Below are 19,074 nucleotides of genomic sequence, written 5' to 3'. Positions count from 1 at the left end.
AGAACCTTGAGGGGTTGGCTCCCACGACTGGTTTAGGTGACTGAGACACAGGTACTCTTAAGTGCAAACGTGCCAAAGCCAGACTGCATGTGTCCAAATCCTATCATTTTCCATTACCATCAAAAGGTAAATTTAATCTTTTGGTGCTTCAGTGTGCATAGCTGTAAAATGGGGATAATAGAGCCAAAGTCATAGGTTGCAATGAGGATTTATTTATGTAAAATGCTTAGACCAATAAGCATAAAAAAGTTCACTTAATATTTCAATCCTATCCTTTTGACTCTGTAACTAAGTGTATAAGGTCATGGTAAGTTCATTTCAAGAGACCAAACTGGGGGCAATCCATCTGAAGCCTGGGTCTGGGACTCCCCTGTCCCTACCCCAGGGTCTGGCAGCAGCTGCAAGGCTAACACAAAGTCTTATGAATACATACGGCACACCTCTGCCCCTGCCGGAGCAACCTCATCCTCGGAGGGGAGATCGGGCATATTTGGTTGGGAAGAGGTCAGATGCATGAGTGCCTGCCACAGGGATGGGAAAAAGAAACAGTAGAATGTAAACCCCTTGGGCTGCTGCATATGCATGCCAAGTTATTTATTGGTGAAAAGATGCCCACGTGGATAGCTAAATACAATCCTCCTGCATTCAATTAACCTGGTTAACAAACAGGATTTATTTGTCCTGTGTAGACTCCATATTGTGAGGCCTCTGGGGCCTTTCAGGATGGAAGCTTAATTGATCATTGATTTTCCTGGTCAGGAAAACCTGGTTAGAGTTGTTAGCAGAGCCTGCCTTTTTTTTTTTTTTTAAGATTTTATTTATTTATTTGACAGAGAGAGATCACAAGTAGGCAGAGAGACAGGCAGAGAGAAAGGAGGAAGCAGGCTCCCCGCCGAGCAGAGAGCCCGACATGGGGCTCGATCTCAGGACCCCGGGATCATGACCCGAGCCGAAGGCAGAGGCTCTAACCCACTGAGCCACCCAGGTGCCCCCAGAGCCTGCCTTTTAACAAGAAGTATCTTTTCTTAAATGGGCTGTTCACAAGAGCCTAGTTGGTGCAGTACCAAGTGGAGACAGTTGGCGTTCAAAACATCTGGGCTCCAGGCTGGGGGCCTTCTTGTGAGACTGAAGTTTGGACTATCAGCTTCCCAGTCTCTACAGAGCTGTAGTTGGGCCCCATGGCCAGGAGGCAAGTGAACACAGCAGTAAAGCATGGTGACTCCCACTTCTGCTTTCACTACTGGTTCACTGCTGGTTTGTGCCCATAGCCTGTCTTCAACACCTCTCGTAAAGGCTGATCTCCCTTTTCAGTGTCAAGAGTAACCGGCATGAACTAATAATGCTGTCTTGTTTCCACTGTATTTTTACATTGCTCTTAGAAATAAATGATTATTTTCTATTCGTAGCTCAGGGAGTGATATACCTCCCTTTAAAATTTGTTTGCCTAAAAAAAATTTTTTTTTAACGAAATGTGTTTGCCTAAGTTTAAACCAAAGGCAAGTCGATTTGGGATGAAATATTATGTAATTGTAATGATTTAAATTGAGGAAACAGTGCCTGAAACACAGAGCCTGCTCCAGTTCTGCAGGTGTCTGGATCTGACTGCCGTATTTTCCAGTTTTCCCTCGGCTTCGCCCTCCTCCTGTCAGTCGGGGGAGGCGAGGTAGGAGGAGAGGAGAGGGGGACAGGAGGCGTGGCCCACACACAAGTCCCATCCCATCCACGCGCCCTTTCCACAAGCCACGCCCCGAGCGCCCCTTGCCGCCCAGGGTCCCGCCTTTGCCCCGCCCCGGCTGGCCGCAAGCCCCGCCCCAAGAGCGCGCGCTAGCCCGGTACCTCGCCCCGCCCCTCCGGGCTCCTCCTTCTCGGCCGCCGTTGCGCCGCTCTGCGCGGCAGGAAGATGGCGGCGCAACAGCAGGACCGTGAGGGTGGTGCGCAGCTGGCTGGGCCCGCAGCGGAGGCCGACCCGCTGGGCCGCTTTACGTGTCCCGTGTGTTTAGAGGTGTACGAGAAGCCGGTGCAAGTGCCCTGCGGTCACGTGTAAGGGGCGAGCCGGGGTCCGGTCGCGGGGCAGCCTGATGAGGAGGGGTGCGGCGGGGAGTGTCTGGGGCGGAAGCGCTAGGACCGGTCTAGAGGGTTCTTTTCCCCGGGCCCTCCGGGGCTCCTGAAGGTCGGTGGAAGTCGGCGGGGCGCTCTTCTCACTTCCAAGTATTCCGCGGTTTGTTGAGCGCCTACTGTGTTCCAGGCGGCCTGTCAGGCTCCTCACCCGTGATAGTGGAGTCGCACCCTGCTGGGGATTAGGTAGGGTCTCAGGTCGGCCCTTGGTGGGGCTCCTGGCCGGCTCATTCGGTAGAGCGTGTGACTTGTGATCTTGGGGTCGTCAGTTCGAGCCCCACGTTGGGCGTAGAGTTTACTTAAAAGAATAAAGTCGGACTTTGGACCGTGGACAGCCACGCTTTCTCTTGAATAATCTGTGCATTGCTCCTAAAGTATGGTACACGTATGGCGTCGTGTATCCAGCTTTACCAAGTAATTCGAATGTGCACTGAAGTTGGAAAAACACTGAACTAGACTAAAAGAACAAAAGGGAAGTCTTGATAATAGGTCTCACCGGTCTGCCATTAACTGTGAAAGGGTTTGGGAGTTGCAGATAGCTCTTTTTAGTATTCCTACTTGTGTACGGGGTTTGCTGCATTTTGTTTGAGATTGAGCCTCCAGGGCCTGCATGTTGCTGATGCATTGGTTGTGAGGGCTGAAGGAGACGTGTGTGAAAATGACCAGTACAGACTTTGGGCTGGGCTACGTGTCTTGAGGTTGGCGGGATTTGAATTTAAGCCTTGCGCCATCAGACATACAAACACCTAAGCTGAAAGAACTGTAGAAAATGTGGCTACTTCTTGCTGCTGGGTGTTGGCTTTTCCTCAGTGGCCTCCCGCAGTGCTTATCTTGGGCATTATCTTGGCATTGGTTTTAGGACATCTTTGCTGGAGAGTAGACACAACAGGCTCCTGCTGGGCCACAGGTATTTTTACTCCTCCAGCAGAGCAGTACTGCAGGGGAAGAGGGTTGACAGCCATTTTGCAGGTGAGGCTCAACATAGGGCAGACTCACCATTGTCTTAACTCTTCCCAGATGAACTGCAGGTGTTTCCTTGCCAGCCCAGAAAATAATTTGGCATCTGGCAAGGGCTCCCCAGCCACACTGACTGCTTTTTGCTTCTTCAGGTACTCTAAGTTCTTTCTAGCTTTAGGCTGTTCCCACTTGCGGTTCACTTAGCCTGGAACGCTTCCTGCCCCATCTGCACTTGCCCTGTCAGCTACCCCAAATCCTTTCCGGACTTCAAGTCCCAGTTTAACTTACTTCCCTTATCATCATTCCTACTTAAATTACTTCCCTGCTTCACTCCCGGGACTTCCTTCCTCCCCTTCTTCCTTGCGGAGAGCCAAACTTAGGGATCATGAGGACAGTGACCATATCTGTGTTGCCCCTTTCTGTATCCCCAGTGCCTGGCACAGTGTCTGAGCTTCCATCTTCCAGTCTTACATTCAACACACTAAAATGTTCGTATGCCCACCATGTGCCAGGTTCTTGGGGCATAGTAAGAAACAAGGTGATTCTGCCCTCAAAGTTTACAATCCAGTGAATTGATGATAAAGTAGGCTAACAAGTGTTAAAACTATTGTGAAAATTCAGTATGCAGTGGGAGGGTATTATAGGGATCAAACTGGTGTGTTTGGGAGTGATCAGGTAATGAGTGGATGGGTGACCTGAGAAATTGGTGGCAGAGGCTAGAGAGTGTTCTCATTGAGTCATCTTTTCCTTGGATCACCCCTCACTACTTTTACCTGATTTTGGATTAATTCATTGGATTTCATTCACAATTAATATTTATAAAGAGGCTTGACCCAGCACAGTTTACCGATGGAAGAGCAGCAGAAGTTGAGATTTCCTTGAGCCACGTGATCCTTTCCTGGGTCAGAGGTCAAGGGGCAGTACTGGGTTTCTTGGCTCTTTTCTGTACTCACCATCCTGGTTCCATGTGTTCATCAGTTCGTGCTGATTAAAGACAGATGGATGCACCTCTGTGAGGGCAGCACAAGTCCCCCTTAGTTCCAGCCAAGTGCTTTTTTGCTCAGCCTAGTTAGTGGCAGATTTTTGCTAACTTTTATGCTTGGAAATCAGCATCATTGTAGCTCTCGCTGGGTGAGGCATTGAGTTTTTTTTTTTTTTTTTAAAGATTTTATTTATTTATTTGACAGACAGATCACAAGTAGGCAGAGAGGCAGGCAGAGAGAGAAGGGAGGAAGCGGGCTCCCTGCTGAGCAGAGAGCCCATGCGAGGCTCGATCCCAGGACGCTGGGATCATGACCTGAGCCGAAAGCAGAGGCTTTAACCCACTGAGCCACCCAGGCACCCCGAGGCATTGAGTTTTTATAAAACTGTTTCAAGCCCTGAGTGACTGTGTCCCTCCAATTAAGTGGAATATAGCTGGAGAAGGGCAGGTGGCTGGAAGCCCAAGAGAAGGCTGAACTAGATCAAGACCTGTGAAAAAGGAAAGAGAAACCAAAAGCAAGCCCAAGACTCGGGGACTATTTAAAAGCAGGCTTGCATGATGGGCATGACTCAGGCACAGAGTGGCTGGTGAACGTTTGGTCAGCGAGCTGTATCCCGGTGTGTGCTTGAAGGCTTGAAGCTGCTTTTTTTCTACCAGCTGGGCTTGGTTTCTCTGGGACCTCTGCTGTCTTGGGTTCCTCTTGTGATCTGCCTTTGAGAAGAGTTATAATAAATGGTGCCTGCAAGGCCCTGTCTGCCTCTCCAACCTAACCACTTGCCCTCTCCCGGTGGTCTACCCATCATGGTCCCAGAGGGCTCCCTTTCTGCTCTTTAGAACTCCCTTTGTACTTCATATATAATCTCTTTGTGGAACTCTTTGTGTCCAGGTCTGGGTGACTGTCTCCTCCTAGTTTTAGGTCTTAGCTCAAATATCGCCTCCTTAAAGAAGCTCAGTATCATCCACCTCGGCTGATCTCTGCTCGTTTTATTTCCTTCCTGTACTTAATCGCTGTCAGAATTAACATTTGTGTCTTTCTCCACTTTGGAATATAAGCATCAAGAAGACAGGGATTTTGTTTACTTCTCCACTGTGCTCTCAGTGGTGAATCACTAGACTCATCCTGTCCCAGACTGGTCTGTTTTGGGTGGCAGTGTTAACATCTAGTTTTATGACAAAAAGGAAGAAAATCCTTAGAGACAGTAAAAATTTGTCAATGCACAGGTTAGCTTTCCTGAGTTCTTCCTGGCGGGTTTTGTTATCTTACCTTAAACCTGTTGGGTATGTAGCCAGGCTGTTTTCATGCTGTGTTAACCTCTCTCACTGTTTACCACCGCTCAGCATCACTCCCTGCATAGTTTTCAGGATAGAAACTTGGCCTTCTTTGACTTTCCTTCTCCAAATTCACTGAGTTCCCAAGTCCTACTGACTCTACTCTGAATCATTTCCTGAGTTAATTCTCTGTTGCCTTAGGCCCTCAGAATTCCTTGCCTTAGCCATCTGTTTGGTTTCTGCTTCAAGGCTCCTGTCTTTTCTCACCTAAAAAAAAAAAAAAAAAAAAAAATGAAAACCAGCAACTCTCTCATCCCTGATAACCCCAGCTATTTTTCTAAAACTCGGACTTGGCCTTGTTGATATCTTTAAACATCTGGGTTCCTACCGCTCATGAGGAAAGGGGTTAGACTTTTATTTCCTTAGGTGCCTAATGAATTTTTAAGTCTGAGTGCCTGGAATATTCTTATTTACCTCTGCCAGCTGAGCTCTTTTAAAGCTCTTTCATGAACGCTGCCTCTGAAGACTTACCAGCCCTGTCCTCCTTGGGTCACAGCGAGGTGGTCTTGTCTTCGTCTTCTCATAGAGCTTTGCCTTTACCTCTAAGGATAGAGCCTCCTGTTGGTGATGCTTGACACTGGACTGAGGCTCTGCTGCATGTATTCCATCCCAGTAATCCCAGAGGTGGCTACCACCATCCCCATTTCATAGAGGAGAAACTGAGGTTCAGGAAACCCCACCAAGATCCCTCAGTGGCCAGTGCTAAGGTTTGAAGACTGTGCCACAACACCTTTCACTGTGTGTCTTGACAGTTTGTGTTTGTTTTTGTTGGTGGACCTGTGTGTTTTTGGCAGGACACTCCCCCCACCCCCTTTCTGGCCTGGGAGGACTCAGTATTTGAATCAGGAAGAGGGAGCAATATGTTTTTATAATCCATTATTCATTGATGTCTCTTTAAAAGTTGATCCATTTTTGTTGTCTTGTCTCCACAATGCATGACGCTGGTTCTCTGTGTGTCTTGTTCTAGCTTTTGCTCTGCATGCCTGCAGGAATGTCTGAAGCCGAAGAAGCCTGTCTGTGGGGTGTGTCGCAGCGCTCTGGCCCCTGGCGTCCGAGCTGCGGAGCTCGAGCGGCAGATTGAGAGCACAGAGACTTCTTGCCATGGCTGCCGTAAAAATGTATGTGGAAGTAAAATGGAAGAGTCAGTGTCTTTCTGTGACGAGAGGGGGTAAAACGCAGAGCTGTTGCCACGTTGTTTCTGAAGTTAGAGCTTGACTAGGTGACTAACAGCACGTGTGCATGCTAGTTATCAGTGGCAATGGCTGTGCTGTTTCATTTTAGTGATCATATTGGTTTTACTTCGTTTTTTTAAGAGTTCATTTAGTGTATTATATATTGTAGCTTTGAAAACCATAGGAGTTAGTTATCCCAGTTTCTTCCCCTATAAAAGAGCCACTTTCCCCAAAGCATTATGGGTATAATGGTAGGATGCTATTTAATTTTTTAAAATATAAAATGAGGTCAGCATCTCAGAAAAGCTACCTGCTGTCATGAGTTTAAGGGGAGATGTTACAGTCTGTATCATTATGGACATAAAAGATATTTGAAGTTTTTTAGTACTTGATAGAGAAAAATAATGACATAAAGGTCATTATGAAATTACGTGATTGTAAGAGCAATACTTAACATTTGAAATGCATCCATGCTCTTTTGTATAATCATATTAGAATCAAATGTGTTTATTTCACCATCTATATAAAGGAGAAATACTACTGTTTTATTTCCTAAGAGATACAGCCTTATAGGTTTTGAAATCATGATTTTGTTTATTTTGGACTGTACAAACACAAAATAATGTAGGTTTTTTTCCCTTACTCCAGAGATTACCTCTCAAAAAGTGATTTAATTTAGAAGGGCAAAACATTTTCTGCACTTTGACAAATACATGTAAGGTTTTTACAAACACCTGTGTAGGAATTTCACAAAATAGGAGCATACTATATAATTCTAGAACTTTTTCTCACTTTTTTTTTTTTTAAAGATTTTATTTATTTATTTGACAGACAGAAATCACAGGTAGGCAGAGAGGCAGGCAGAGACAGAGGAGGAAGCAGGCTCCCCACTGTGCAGAGAGCCGACGCAGGGCTCGATCCCGGGACCCCGGGATCATGACCCAAGCTGAAGGCAGAGGCTTAACTCACTGAGCCACCCAGGCGTCCCTTTTTCTCACTTTTTAAAAAATTTTTTTAGACATGTCAGTTTCATTTCTTTAACCACTTTAGTGTGAATGGCTGTGAATGGATATTCCTTATTTCCTTCCTTTCAGAGTGATTTAGCACTAGGGGTACAAAGTGGTTATCATTCTGATTAGGGCTATTTCCCATCCCTTTTAACTGGGAGCTCTTTGGTTGGCGGTCTGAAGGCAAGTCCTTTAGCTGGAGGTGAGACAGAAAGGAGCATTATGGTAAGCCAGAGCTCAAATAACGAAGCTTTCTTTTTTTCTTGTGGTTTCCTTTAATTTTGAAACTCAGGATATTAAAATGAAATTACCCGTTACTTTATCTTTATGCATGCATGATGGGTTTTTTGGGTTTTTTTCTGTATACTTTTGATTTTTCTCCATTTTTAAAGATTAGTGATTGTATTGCATTTCCAAGTGTCCTCTAAACCTCCAGAAATGTTTATCTTCCCTTTATCTCTCCTCTTCATTCGTTATGCTTTTCTTTCTTTTTAGAACACCTGCGATGAAGCATTCTCCTCTAGGTTTTCTTTCTCTTTCCATCTTGCAAAGACTAGATTTTATAAGAGAAATAAAACTCAGATTTCTGGTTTTTTGTTTTTTTTTTTTTAAAGATCATTTATCACTATCTGGCATTCTGTACTTTAACTAAAATTGCTGGTCTTTATCTCTTTTACTTAAATGATTACTTTTTACTGCTGCGCATAATGAAAGTGGTTCTTGGCTTGCTGTGAGGAGACTAGTTTAAACACTATGTGGAAAACTTTGAAATCTTCCCTGGGTTTGGAGTATGTGAGCAGAGAGCATACCTTGAATAAAAGCAAACTTCTAGAAGAGTTACTTTGAGTGGAAGCAGTTGTCCTGGGTTGGGCAAGTCAGACATCAGCCTTGGTATTAACAAATACCCTGCAACAAACGTGCTTTCAGCCCCTGTCAGCATAGCCAGGAGTCTGGTGAGATTGTTTGCCAAGGTGGTACAGGTCTAGTTTTCATCTTGACCTTGCTTTGGGACTCTGTTGGCCCTGACTAACTTACGGGCTCTGATTCTTCCTGTCCAAGTTTTTACTATCCAAGATCCGGGCCCACGTGGCTACCTGTTCCAAATACCAGAATTACATCATGGAAGGTGTGAAGGCCACCACCAAGGATGCCTCCCTTCAGCCAAGGTAAATGACTCAAAACACTCCCCTTAGGCAGAGGTCAGGTGTTGCTGTGAGGACAGTGGACACTTGGCATGTTCAAGGGTTTAGTTGTAGGAGTTTGGGAAAGTGGAGGTATAATTGCTAACCTGGCTACACCTGATGTCAGTTTTTGTTTTGGGGGTGGGGTGTGGAGGGCTCTGATGCTCACTTCATTTATTAGCTCTGCTGTTACTTTCAACACTTGACCTGATTCTGAAGTAATTGTCAGAATCCCTGTCATAACACATTGAATGTTGCTCCTTTTTTGGAGGGTACAGTGGATGAAGTGTGGAAAAGTACTCACAGAGAAGTTTTTTTTTTTCCTGCCTTTCATCTTCCAGGAATGTCCCAAACCGTTATACATTTCCTTGCCCTTACTGTCCTGAGAAGAACTTTGATCAAGAAGGACTAGTGGAACACTGCAAGTTATCCCATAGCACGGATACCAAATCTGTGGTAAGAGGAACTAGGTTTTGTTGTTTTCCTTTTTATGAAAAAAAGTCAAACTTGCAGAAAAATGAACAGGATTAGTACAGTGAACGCCTGTGTGCCCTTCACCTAGATTCATGGATTAATAACATTTTACCCTGTTTGCTTAATGATACTCTATACGTACATATTTTTTTGCTAACCATTCAGTAATAAGTTAAAGATACTATGACTTTTTGGTCCTACTCACTTTAGCATGTTATCTTCTAAGAACAATAACATTTTCTTACAAAATCACATTTTTGTGTTTGTCACACTCAGGAAGTGAAACATTGACACAATTTAATATCTAATAGCGAATTCATGTTTAAATTTTAACAATTGTGGAGGCGCCTGGCTGGCTCAGTCTTGGTAGAGCATGCGACCCCTGTTCTCAGGGTTGTGAGTTCAAGCCCCATGTTGGCCATAGAGATTACTTAAAAAAAAAAAAAAGTGGGATACCCTGAAATTTTAATAAATGTAATATCCTTCATAGCAGTATTATTCTGCCCCCAAATCCTGGATCTTTGTGCTTCATGTAGCTGTCATGTCTCTAGTGCTCGGCTTTTCTTCACCTTGCATTACCTTGACATTTTTAAAGAGGACAAGCCAGTTGTTTTGTAAGATGTCCTTCAACTTGTGTTTTATTTCTCATCATTCCATAAGCCATGTGTCCTCTGGGTGCCACATCAGGGGTCACGTGGTGTCTCTTGGCCCTGTGGTTGGTAATGTTACCTTGGATCCCTTGGTGTCTGTGAGGTTTGTCCTCTGTAAAGCTACCATTTTCCGTTTGAGAGTAGTTTGTAGTTGTGGAGAAACACAATGTGTATGAAATTATTAGGAAAGTGCTTATCAGTCCTGTGACTGATTGCAGACTGGCATGTAGTTCTGTTTTGTTTTAATGTTTGGATGTGGTCCGTGTCAGCAGGATTACCCCTTCCTCTTTTTTTCTCCCCAAGTAAGCTCTGTGCCCAACGTGGAGCTTGAACTCAAAATCCCAAGATTAAGAGTTACGCACTCCTGGGGGCACCTGGGTGGCTCAGTGGGTTAAGCCTCTGCTTTCGGCTCAGGTCCTGGTCTCAGGGTCCTGGGATCGAGCCCCGCATCGGGCTCTCTGCTCAGCAGGGAGCCTGCTTCCTCTTCTCTCTCTCTGCCTGCCTCTCTGCCTACTTGTGATCTCTGTCTGTCAAATAAATAAAATCTTTAAAAAAAAAAAAAAAAAAAAGAGTCACGCACTCCACTGACTGAGCCAGCCAGGTGCCCCCTTGCCTTTTAATGTCATTGACAGTCTAGGTTTTTTGTTTTTTTTTTTTAAGGTTTTATTTATTTATTTGACAGAGAAATCACAAGTAGGCAGAGAGGTGGGCAGGGGTGGGGGAAGCAGGCTCCCTGCTGAGCATAGAGCCCCAGGCGGGGTTCTGTCCCAGGACCCTGAGATCATGACCTGAGCCAAAGGTAGAGGCTCAACCCACTGAGCCACCAAGGCGCCCCGACAGGCTAGGTCTTGATACAGCCTCCTCCATAGTTTTTTTCAGTTTTCCATTTATCTCAGACTGTTCTCCTGAACTGTATACTTAGTTCTTTGGTCACACTTCAGCTCCCTTGCCTTAAAAGGTGATGCATGGACTTTAGAATATGCATGAGCTTTTGTGAATAGGATTAGGCCTGGTGATATTCTTTTTTGTTTGTTTGTTTGTTTTGCTTTTTTTTATTTGCAAATTTTAAGATACACCTGACCTTTTTGAGAATACATCAGGTCTTCTGTGGTCTTACCGGGTCACATTCCAGTTAGTATAGCCACTTTTTACAAGGGCTCCCTGAGTTCTTACTGTTGTGCTGTGACAGATTTGACAGATAAATTCCCTCTTGTCTGCTTTTCCCAACACTCCTCACTAGGGAACCTGGCAAGCTCGGCTCATTGTAAGTCATTTTCAGCCAGGCCCTGTTGCTGCTAGGCACACATGCTCTCTGGTAGCTGTTCTGGGGACTCTGTTTGCATTAAGTTCCTGGCATGAACCGTCCTCATCTTTTCCAGGTAACACTGAATCCTGCTTTTAACTGAGTTCAGAGTATCAGGTGCGAATTCCTTTCTTTTTTCTTCCTCCTGTCTCAGGAACTCTCTGATCTACCTCTGAGGTCACAGACTGGCAGTCTATGGGATATGTCTGGACTATACACATTTTACCTTCCCTTTTAACCTTTAAAAACCAGAAGATTCTCTGTCTTGATACGCTGCATTTGAGAAACTGGAAGTTCTGGCAAGAGCCAACTGGCTAGAGTAGCTGCTGGCCCTATAGATGGGACGGGCTTACATCTGTCCTCCTTTGCTCATGTGCCTTCCTAATCTGGTCCCTGTGAGCAATCCTTCAAGCAAAGTTGAATTTGCAACCCTTATTCCTTGTCCTTAACATTCCTTTTTGTGTTGAGGAAAGGGCTCCTTTCCAAGTCTGGCTCTGCCGGGGTCCTCAGGCTCACACGGAGGACTGAGCAGAGGGCCCAGCCCAAAGTAAGAGTTACCCCTGCTCCTGCAGCTTACCCTGCCCTGTGTCTTGTCTTGTCTTACCTCCGCTTTGCTGTCTACCCACGCGGGACTTGTTTTCCTGCAGACATGCCCATCTTCCTTGGCTCCTTGGTGAGAGGAATACTCGAGCTGTTCTCTCCCGAGATAATGTTCAGTTGATTTTTTCCCTCAAGCTTGTTGTTTTCCGCTGCTGCTCTTTGAACCCGTTTTTTTAATCCCCTCCGGATTCAGCCTCCACCCCTGCTGAGTCATGTTCTCTGTGGTCCCAGCTGACTTATTGAGTCCTTGCTTTCTGTCACCTCTTTGCATTTTTCTTCTTCTTAAGATTTTATTTATTTATTTGACACAGAGAGTGGATGCACAAGCAGGGGGAGCTGCAGAGGGAGAGGGAGAGGGCTTGATCCCAGGACTCTGGGATCATGACCTGAGCCAAAGGCAGACAGACACTTGACTGACTGAGCCACCCAGGCACCCTCACCCCGTCTTCGCAATTTTTAAAATATGTTTTCTTTGTGTGTAGTCCATTTGTGGTAAAAAGTGTCTCTCTGGCCCCTTCCCCCTAGTTTTCTGTCTCCCTTCGATATCATTAGTTCCCAGTATTTCTTTACATTCTTGCATTTTATTCTGTTTGGATATGGTAAATGCATTATGTTGCCATTTGCCATTTTTATTTAATAGAGGTAAACCTGATCTAAAACTTAAACTCCACACTGTGGTGACCTGCCAGCCTCTCATGAGAGATCACTCACAGAGAATTGATTGTTCTCAAAAATAAACAGCCTCAGGGCGCCTGAGTGGCTCAGTGGGTTAAGCCTCTGCCTTCAGCTCAGGTCATGATCCCAGAGTCCTGGGCTTGAGCCCCACATCAGGCTCTCTGCTCAGCAGGGAGCCTGCTTCCCCCTCACTCTCTGCCTGCTGCTCTTCCTACTTGTGATCTCTCTGTCTGTCGAATTTAAAAACAAAACAAAACAAAACAGCCTCACCACTTGATGCTAATATTTGTCTTTCTAACATTTATATCTTTATTACATAGATGACTTTGGAAATTTCTGTAGGCAGATGCCAACCTGAAATGGGCGTCGAACCTGCTGTTTTCTGTGATACCAGAGTAGCTTCGCAGTGCGCATTCTTTGGCCACAGTGGGCAAGATGAGAGTTACGTTCTGTGAAAAATACCTGAGGCCAGGGTTTCAGCTCTTCCTTCAGGATGTTTTAGTTATGATTCTTTTTTTTTTTTTAAGATTTTATTTATTTGACAGAGAGGTCACAAATAGGCAGAGAAGCAGGCGAAGAGAGAGGAGGAAGCAGGCTCCCTGCTGAGCAGTGAGCCCGATGTGGGGCTGAGATCATGAACTGAGCCGAAGGCAGAGGCTTAACCCACTGAGCCACCCAGGCACCCCTTTAGTTGTGATTCTTAATGACTGATCACTCAAGAGCAAGTGTGAGGAGACACACAAACACTATCCGCCTGCCCCCACTGCACATTTTCTGTTAAAGTTTGCCAGACAGGCTTAACTATTTTGATAATCATAAGAATGATAACGGATGTTAAGTAAAATGTAGAGACTGGGATTCATTTCCTACCACCATCCTGCCCCGTAGTTTTTAGAAGGGAATAAACGAAGAAGTTTGTGTGCCATCCAAGCCAAGTGGCCTGACTGTGTTGTAGAGCTGGTTAGCTGCAGAGCCAGTACTGGAACCCGGGTGAGATAGCGCGTCTTTCTTTGAAATGCCTCATTTTTTGCCAAAATAAGTGTGTCAAACTAACATCTAGGTGTTGGGGGTAAGGGACAGGTCATCAAAGTATTACCCGCTTTTCTGTAGGTTGGAAGTTGCATGCTAAGTTTTACAATGCAGACATACATTTTTTTTTAAGATTTTATTTATTTATTAGACTGGCATAGATCACAAGTGGGCAGAGAGGCAGGCAGAGAGAGAGGTGGAAGCAGGCTCCCAGCTGAGCAGAGGGCCCGATGCGGGACTCGATCCCAGGACCCTGGGATCATGAGCTGAGCCAAAGGCAAAGGCTTAACCCACTGAGCCAACCAGGCACCCCCAGACATAAATTTTTAACACATCTTTGCCTGTGTTTATAAAATATTGCCTTAGATCTGGGTTAATTTGGTTAAAGGTTAAGTGCATATCATTAAGGTTAAGTGCATATCATAAATTTGATAGTGCTAGAGAGTATTCTGTGGTTTCTGGTACTGCAACCTAATTTTCTCTTTTTCCCCCTCTTTTGGCTTCCTGAAATCCCTCTGGTTCTTTTGTCTCTGTTGAAGCCTCTCTTCCACCAGCTGTTGGCCCTCTGTTCTGTGTCTTTTCCATCTATAGACTCCTTACTTGTTAATGTTTCAGCCCTTCCCATTGGAAGCCATCTCCTGCTTAGTCGCTGGACCTGACCCACCTTCCAGCCCCATAGCTGCGGCGTCCAGCCCAGCTCCTTCCACAGAGGAGTCTTCCACCGTTCAGACCGATCTCTTGCCAGCTCCTTTCATCACCCCATCTTCCTTGTAAATAGTGGGGTTCCATTTCCAAGTCAACTGCTTAGGCCTGCTGCTCCCCCTGGCCCAGCTCCTCTCTGTCCATATCTGAATTTTGTGTTCTAAGCAGACTGAGCACCTGGCTGTTGGCCTGTCCTGCTGCTCCCTGGCCTCTCCTCTGTGCCACTGCCTGTCTGCGGGAGCACCCTTTCATGTTCTCTTTGTCCTTCCAGATACCTCCCTGTTTTTAAAGCCCCAGTCGACTTCTTACATGAGGGCTTTTCAGCCTCAGCCCTCTTTTCTAAGCTTTGTCTTTGTAAAAACAGCGCAGAAGGCTGTGTTTTACTTCCTCAAGATACGGTTTGTCTGTCATTTCCTGGGTTTTCTTTGTGCTTTTGGATCATTTTGTCTGCTGGGTCAGACGGCCAGAGTCTAGGCCCCGACTGGGCTGACACATGTCCTGGTCACAGTAGGGGGTCAGAAAAGGGTGGTGTTGTGCCTAAAGCCTTTATGCACTCTCAGCTGTCATTTGACCGGAGGAGGCGGCCGACTGCTCTCTGGGATATAAACATGCATACGAAGGAGTGGCCAGGCCCTAACCCCATGTGTCAGGAAAGCTGTCCTGGAGGAAAGGAGGCCAGATACAGGCCACAGAGAGCTAAGGTCAGCTCAAATGTCAGGTGCCTAACACTGTGCTTCTTTGTTGAAAGGTTTGCCCGATATGTGCCTCAATGCCCTGGGGGGACCCCAACTACCGCAGCGCCAACTTCATAGAGCACATCCAGCGCCGGCACCAGTTTTCTTACGACACTTTTGTGGTGAGTCTGAAGCCTGGGCCCTGATCCTTCCCCTGGGGGACCAGTGCAAGGATCTTCCTTCTCCTACCTGGAGAACTGTGGGTCCCATTGTTGAGTTTTGTCACTGGTGTGATGGGCTCCCTGGAACAGCAGCCGTGTAGTCTGTACTTGTGAACCCGGTGAGTGGCCAGAGCCTTTGTTGTGTGGTAGTTAAGAAGGTGAACTGGCCAGACATCTGCGGTGACACATAGTGAAAGCTTGCTCCCCGGGTTTTTTCCCAAAAATGTTTCCTACTTCCTTTTGGTATGTGTAGTTTTTTACCTGTTACGGAACCTGGCTTAGGATCCCAAAGGTCAGATGCTCATGCAGACCAGGCCCGTAATGGCAGTGGTCCTCGTGAGGATTCACAAGCTGTTCGGTATCCAGCCCGTCCGGTCCAGGTGATCGTTAGCGTGTGGAGGTAGAGGGATAGTACTGCCTGTCTCCTCCACCTGCCCCAGCAAGCTGGGAAGGCAGAATGTTGTAGGAAGTATCACATATTTTTTTAAGGACTTGAGGTCAAACAAAACACATCCACTCGCCAAAGGTGTTCATCCAGCTCGTATCCTTTCCCAAAAGCTAAGCCGTTTTGAAGGGACCCACTGTTGTCTTGGCATAATAGTAATGGGTGAATTTGGCCACCTGTTTTTCAAAGTAAATGGCCAGTTTACAGATACGTGTCGTGAGGATCTTAGAGTAGTATTCAGTCTTAACGGCTGTATTTCAGGACCTGAGAATGAAAGCGTGTCTCTTTCCTAAGTTGTCAGAAAATATTTATTCCTCGGTATAAGAGAGCGTCTGAGGTTCAGACTTCAAAATCACTGTCCTTTTTGTGAGTGCTGTGAAGAGGAATAAGGTTCCCAAGTTCTACCCAAGTAGGTAATTTGGCCTCATTGAATCAAAAAGGCAAATTTGACTCCAGTGTACTCCCCTTGGAGTACTTGGCCTGTGCCCCCCTCCATGCACGTGCCCTGTGGTCCTCATAGTCCCTTTCTGAGGGAGCCATCAGGATTTCCATCGTCAGGCTCGGGCAGCAGAGGCACAGAGAGATGAAGTGAGCAGTTTGCCCCCAGTTCTATGGCCAGCATTGCACCCTGGAGCCGGGATCGGTCCTGGGTCGGTTACCTCTAGAGCCCAGCGTCCCCGGGCTGCCCCGCTTCTCCTACTGAACGTGAGTCTTTGCAGCTGTAACCAGTGCTGAAGCCGCGTGTCTGTGTTTCGCCCGCAGGATTACGATGTCGATGAAGAGGACATGATGAATCAGGTGTTGCAGCGCTCGATCATCGATCAGTGAGCAGTCTCCGCTGTCCGTCTCCTGTTCCAGAGCTTCCATTGTGTGTGAGGCGTGGAACATGTGACTCATACACCTTAAATGTACAATGGACCTGGAAGTGAGCTGTGGTGTTAGCATAGGGTCCCTTCTGACAGGAAAAGAGGTCTCCAGGTCAGAGCCGTCCTTTCCGTTGGGGTCTTCCCTCCTGTTCGTTCTGTCACGTGTCTGGTCTCTGACTGCTCCTCAGCTCCTTCTTGGAGCTTCTGCTTCCTCTTCTGGAAGAGAATCCAGCTTCTCCACCTGTCCTTGTTTCACACGTGTTCCTCCCATCTAGTGTTCATCTCCCAGGTCCTCTGAGCCAGCCAGGACCTTTCCTGGGTCATGAATAGCACAAATGAGACCAGCATCTCCTCTCCTTGTCCCTGAGGTGTGTGTGTGTCCAGTCGCCGACAGAACTCCTTCTGTCCTCTGGGAATTCTTGTTCGTTGCCAAAAGCTGGAGTTTTACCTCTTGGGAAGCATTTCAGAAGGCCTGTTAGGGTGAATGTTCTGGGTTTAGCATGATCTGATGCTGGAAGTTTTGATTAGTGATATTTTCCCACCACTCCTGCACACCCTTAGAATTAACTGGTTCAGTCTTAAATGCCTGCATGGTGCCTTTTTAGGATAAGGTGTAACCATACATTTTTAGTGAGAATAAGTGTTTCTAGGTTAGGAAAGTTAAACTCCAATTATCCATAAGCGGGGAGGAGGGTCAGCTAAGAGCAGTGCGAGGGCCGTAGCTTTTTGGTTCTGATTTTCAGACTAATGCTGTGTTTTCAAATGACTGAGTCATGTTTACCTCTCTCTTCGGGAGCCTGCTTACATTTTTGTCCTCGAAGCACGAGAAGGAGTCCTCAGATGAATAAGGAAGACGTTTGGGGGCTCCAGTGGATATTATAGTTATTTTATCTTTTATTTGGTAACTTAGATTAAACTGAGTATTGCTTTTCTATCACAAATGGTTTCCTTATGAAACTGGTTTCTGCGTTTAAATCAGTGTGTGAAAACCTGCCTTCTAAAGCAGAGGTTATAGGAAATCTAGTATCCCAGCCTGCTGTCTCTTTTTGACAAGACACACTGTTCAGAAGCCAAACACATCTCCTCTGAGCACTTGTTGATGGAAACTGATAATGGAAGCTTGCTTTGTTAATAGCTCAAGAAACGTGAAGTTCACCATGTTTCACAAATGTTAATAAATACAGGGCTACGAGCTGTCAGTCTAATCTGTAGGAGCAGAACCTTTGATTGACCAAAAGGCCTGTGGCTTTAGGTTCGCTTTTTTGTGTCAGACCTCTCTACGCTGAGCACGGAAAGTTATTCTGGTCAGTAGCTGAGGTTGCAAGTGACCGCGTGCTTTGGGCCTGTGTGTACTGCTGTGGTGGGCCTCTCCCTCTGCCAGTAGGGGCTGCAAATGCCTTGTTCCCAGTAAAGACAGGGCCCTTTGGGGGCGAAGTAATGTTTTCTAAAGTGATATTGTTTGGGAGGGCTCAAATGTTAAGGTCCGTGTCTTCACTGTCATTTCTGGAAAAAGTTCGCTCTGACCTCCCTGAAGTGAGAGGTCTAAGTTTGGAGGGAAATTTGACAAAGCTGTCATTGGAGGGAATGGATGAGAGTGTGTCCATTTCACTGGTGGTACCAAGAAACTGATTTCCTTGTATTAAGTGCACTTCATGTATTTCTAATAAGATGACTTTCCAGAAAGTGAAACTTGTTAATGTTCTGGCTTTTAAATGGTGAAATATAAATAAATTTCCTAATTTATCCAATTGGCAAGCTGTAATTCCTGCTTTCATTAACCACTTTTTGCTGAAGTCTGGGCCTGCGGAGGCTCCGGAAGATTGTTGCTCTGAGGCGAAGTGCTTGTCCGTCACAAGTCCCATCTGGCTCCGAGTTTAGCTCCAACACTTCACCGGCTGGGCCTCACCAAGCTTGTCCTCTCTGGAAAACGAACACAACCTTCCCTTCTCATGGCTGGGAGCGCCGATGAGGTGAGAAATGACCGTGCTCCTTGAAGCAAGGCTTTATTTAGACATGTGGCTTTGGCTCCATTCTGATGACTTGGCAGCAGCCCTGAGGTGTCGTAGTAAAGGGTCTCGTGCATTAATATCTGAGGTCATGGCATGCTCATGGCATGCTCAAGTTCTCCATTCTGCCTCTGGCTGTGGGACTTCGGGCAAATACTTTCCCTTTCTGAACCTGTTTCCCTACCATGAAATGGGAATAATTTTCTGGCTTCTAGTGACTTTATAAAGGAGGAGATATTTATTATTTATTAAATTGCTACCATTTCTTAATCCTTACAGTTTATAATTACACAATTGATGAATGTGTGCCCAGCACTGTGCTGGCACATAAAGGTGCTTAGTCAGTAGCCTATATGCCTGAATATAGGAGGTCAATCATTTTTGTCAGGAAGGAAATTATAAAATTTTTTTGGCCAAATTGGACATAAGAACTTTTATTGTTGCAAATGAACTACTCAGGTGTCTACTTATTTTTCATTATGTGTATTTAAAACAGACATAGAAGTATTGCTTTTATCTAGTCGTGCATTTCCAGGAATAGCTGCCTCTTGAGGATACAGGGATTCAAGAAGCAGCACAAGCCCGGCGCGGCGCCTGCGGCCTGGTGGGTACTCCCTGTGGCCCTCGGCTACCAGAACTGCCTCCTGGGCGTAGTCCTTCCAGTCCCAGTCCCGTAGGAATCTTAG

At 46.0% G+C, this 19,074-nt stretch overlaps 2 protein-coding genes across 3 annotated transcripts in view; both read left to right on the top strand.

The window, feature by feature from the left end:
• Positions 1-1,883: 1,883 nt before the first annotated feature.
• On the top strand, positions 1,884-18,130 carry RNF114 (ring finger protein 114). The gene is made up of 6 exons (XM_080813053.1): positions 1,884-2,040; positions 6,351-6,501; positions 8,622-8,728; positions 9,085-9,199; positions 14,925-15,032; positions 16,279-18,130. The coding sequence occupies exons 1-6, from the start codon at positions 1,901-1,903 to the stop codon at positions 16,342-16,344; spliced, it is 687 nt and encodes a 228-aa protein (XP_080669179.1). The 5' UTR covers positions 1,884-1,900; the 3' UTR covers positions 16,345-18,130.
• The window catches only part of SNAI1 (snail family transcriptional repressor 1), a 22,967-nt gene continuing 21,155 nt past the window's right edge, over positions 17,263-19,074 (top strand). The window contains exon 1 of one of the 2 annotated variants that reach the window (XM_080813052.1): positions 17,263-18,352. In XM_080813052.1, the coding sequence (XP_080669178.1) occupies positions 18,348-18,352 (5 nt within the window). In that variant the 5' untranslated portion in view covers positions 17,263-18,347. The remainder of the gene's footprint in view (positions 18,353-19,074) is intronic. The other variant, XM_080813051.1, reaches the window with a different exon arrangement.

This window comes from Martes martes (assembly GCF_963455335.1).
Source record: "Martes martes genome assembly, chromosome: 9".
Classification (NCBI taxonomy): domain Eukaryota; kingdom Metazoa; phylum Chordata; class Mammalia; order Carnivora; family Mustelidae; genus Martes; species Martes martes.
The sequence above is the reverse complement of the archived record's forward strand: the minus strand, read 5'-3'. Positions and strand labels throughout refer to the sequence as shown.

Coding starts and splice junctions, on each gene's coding strand:
- RNF114 (XM_080813053.1), top strand. CDS start 1,901: ATGGCGGCGCAACAGCAGGACCGTGAGGGTGGTGCGCAGCTGGCTGGG. Junction 6,502..8,621: donor GCCATGGCTGCCGTAAAAAT/GTATGTGGAAGT, acceptor TTCCTGTCCAAG/TTTTTACTATCCAAGATCCG. Junction 9,200..14,924: donor GCACGGATACCAAATCTGTG/GTAAGAGGAACT, acceptor CTTTGTTGAAAG/GTTTGCCCGATATGTGCCTC.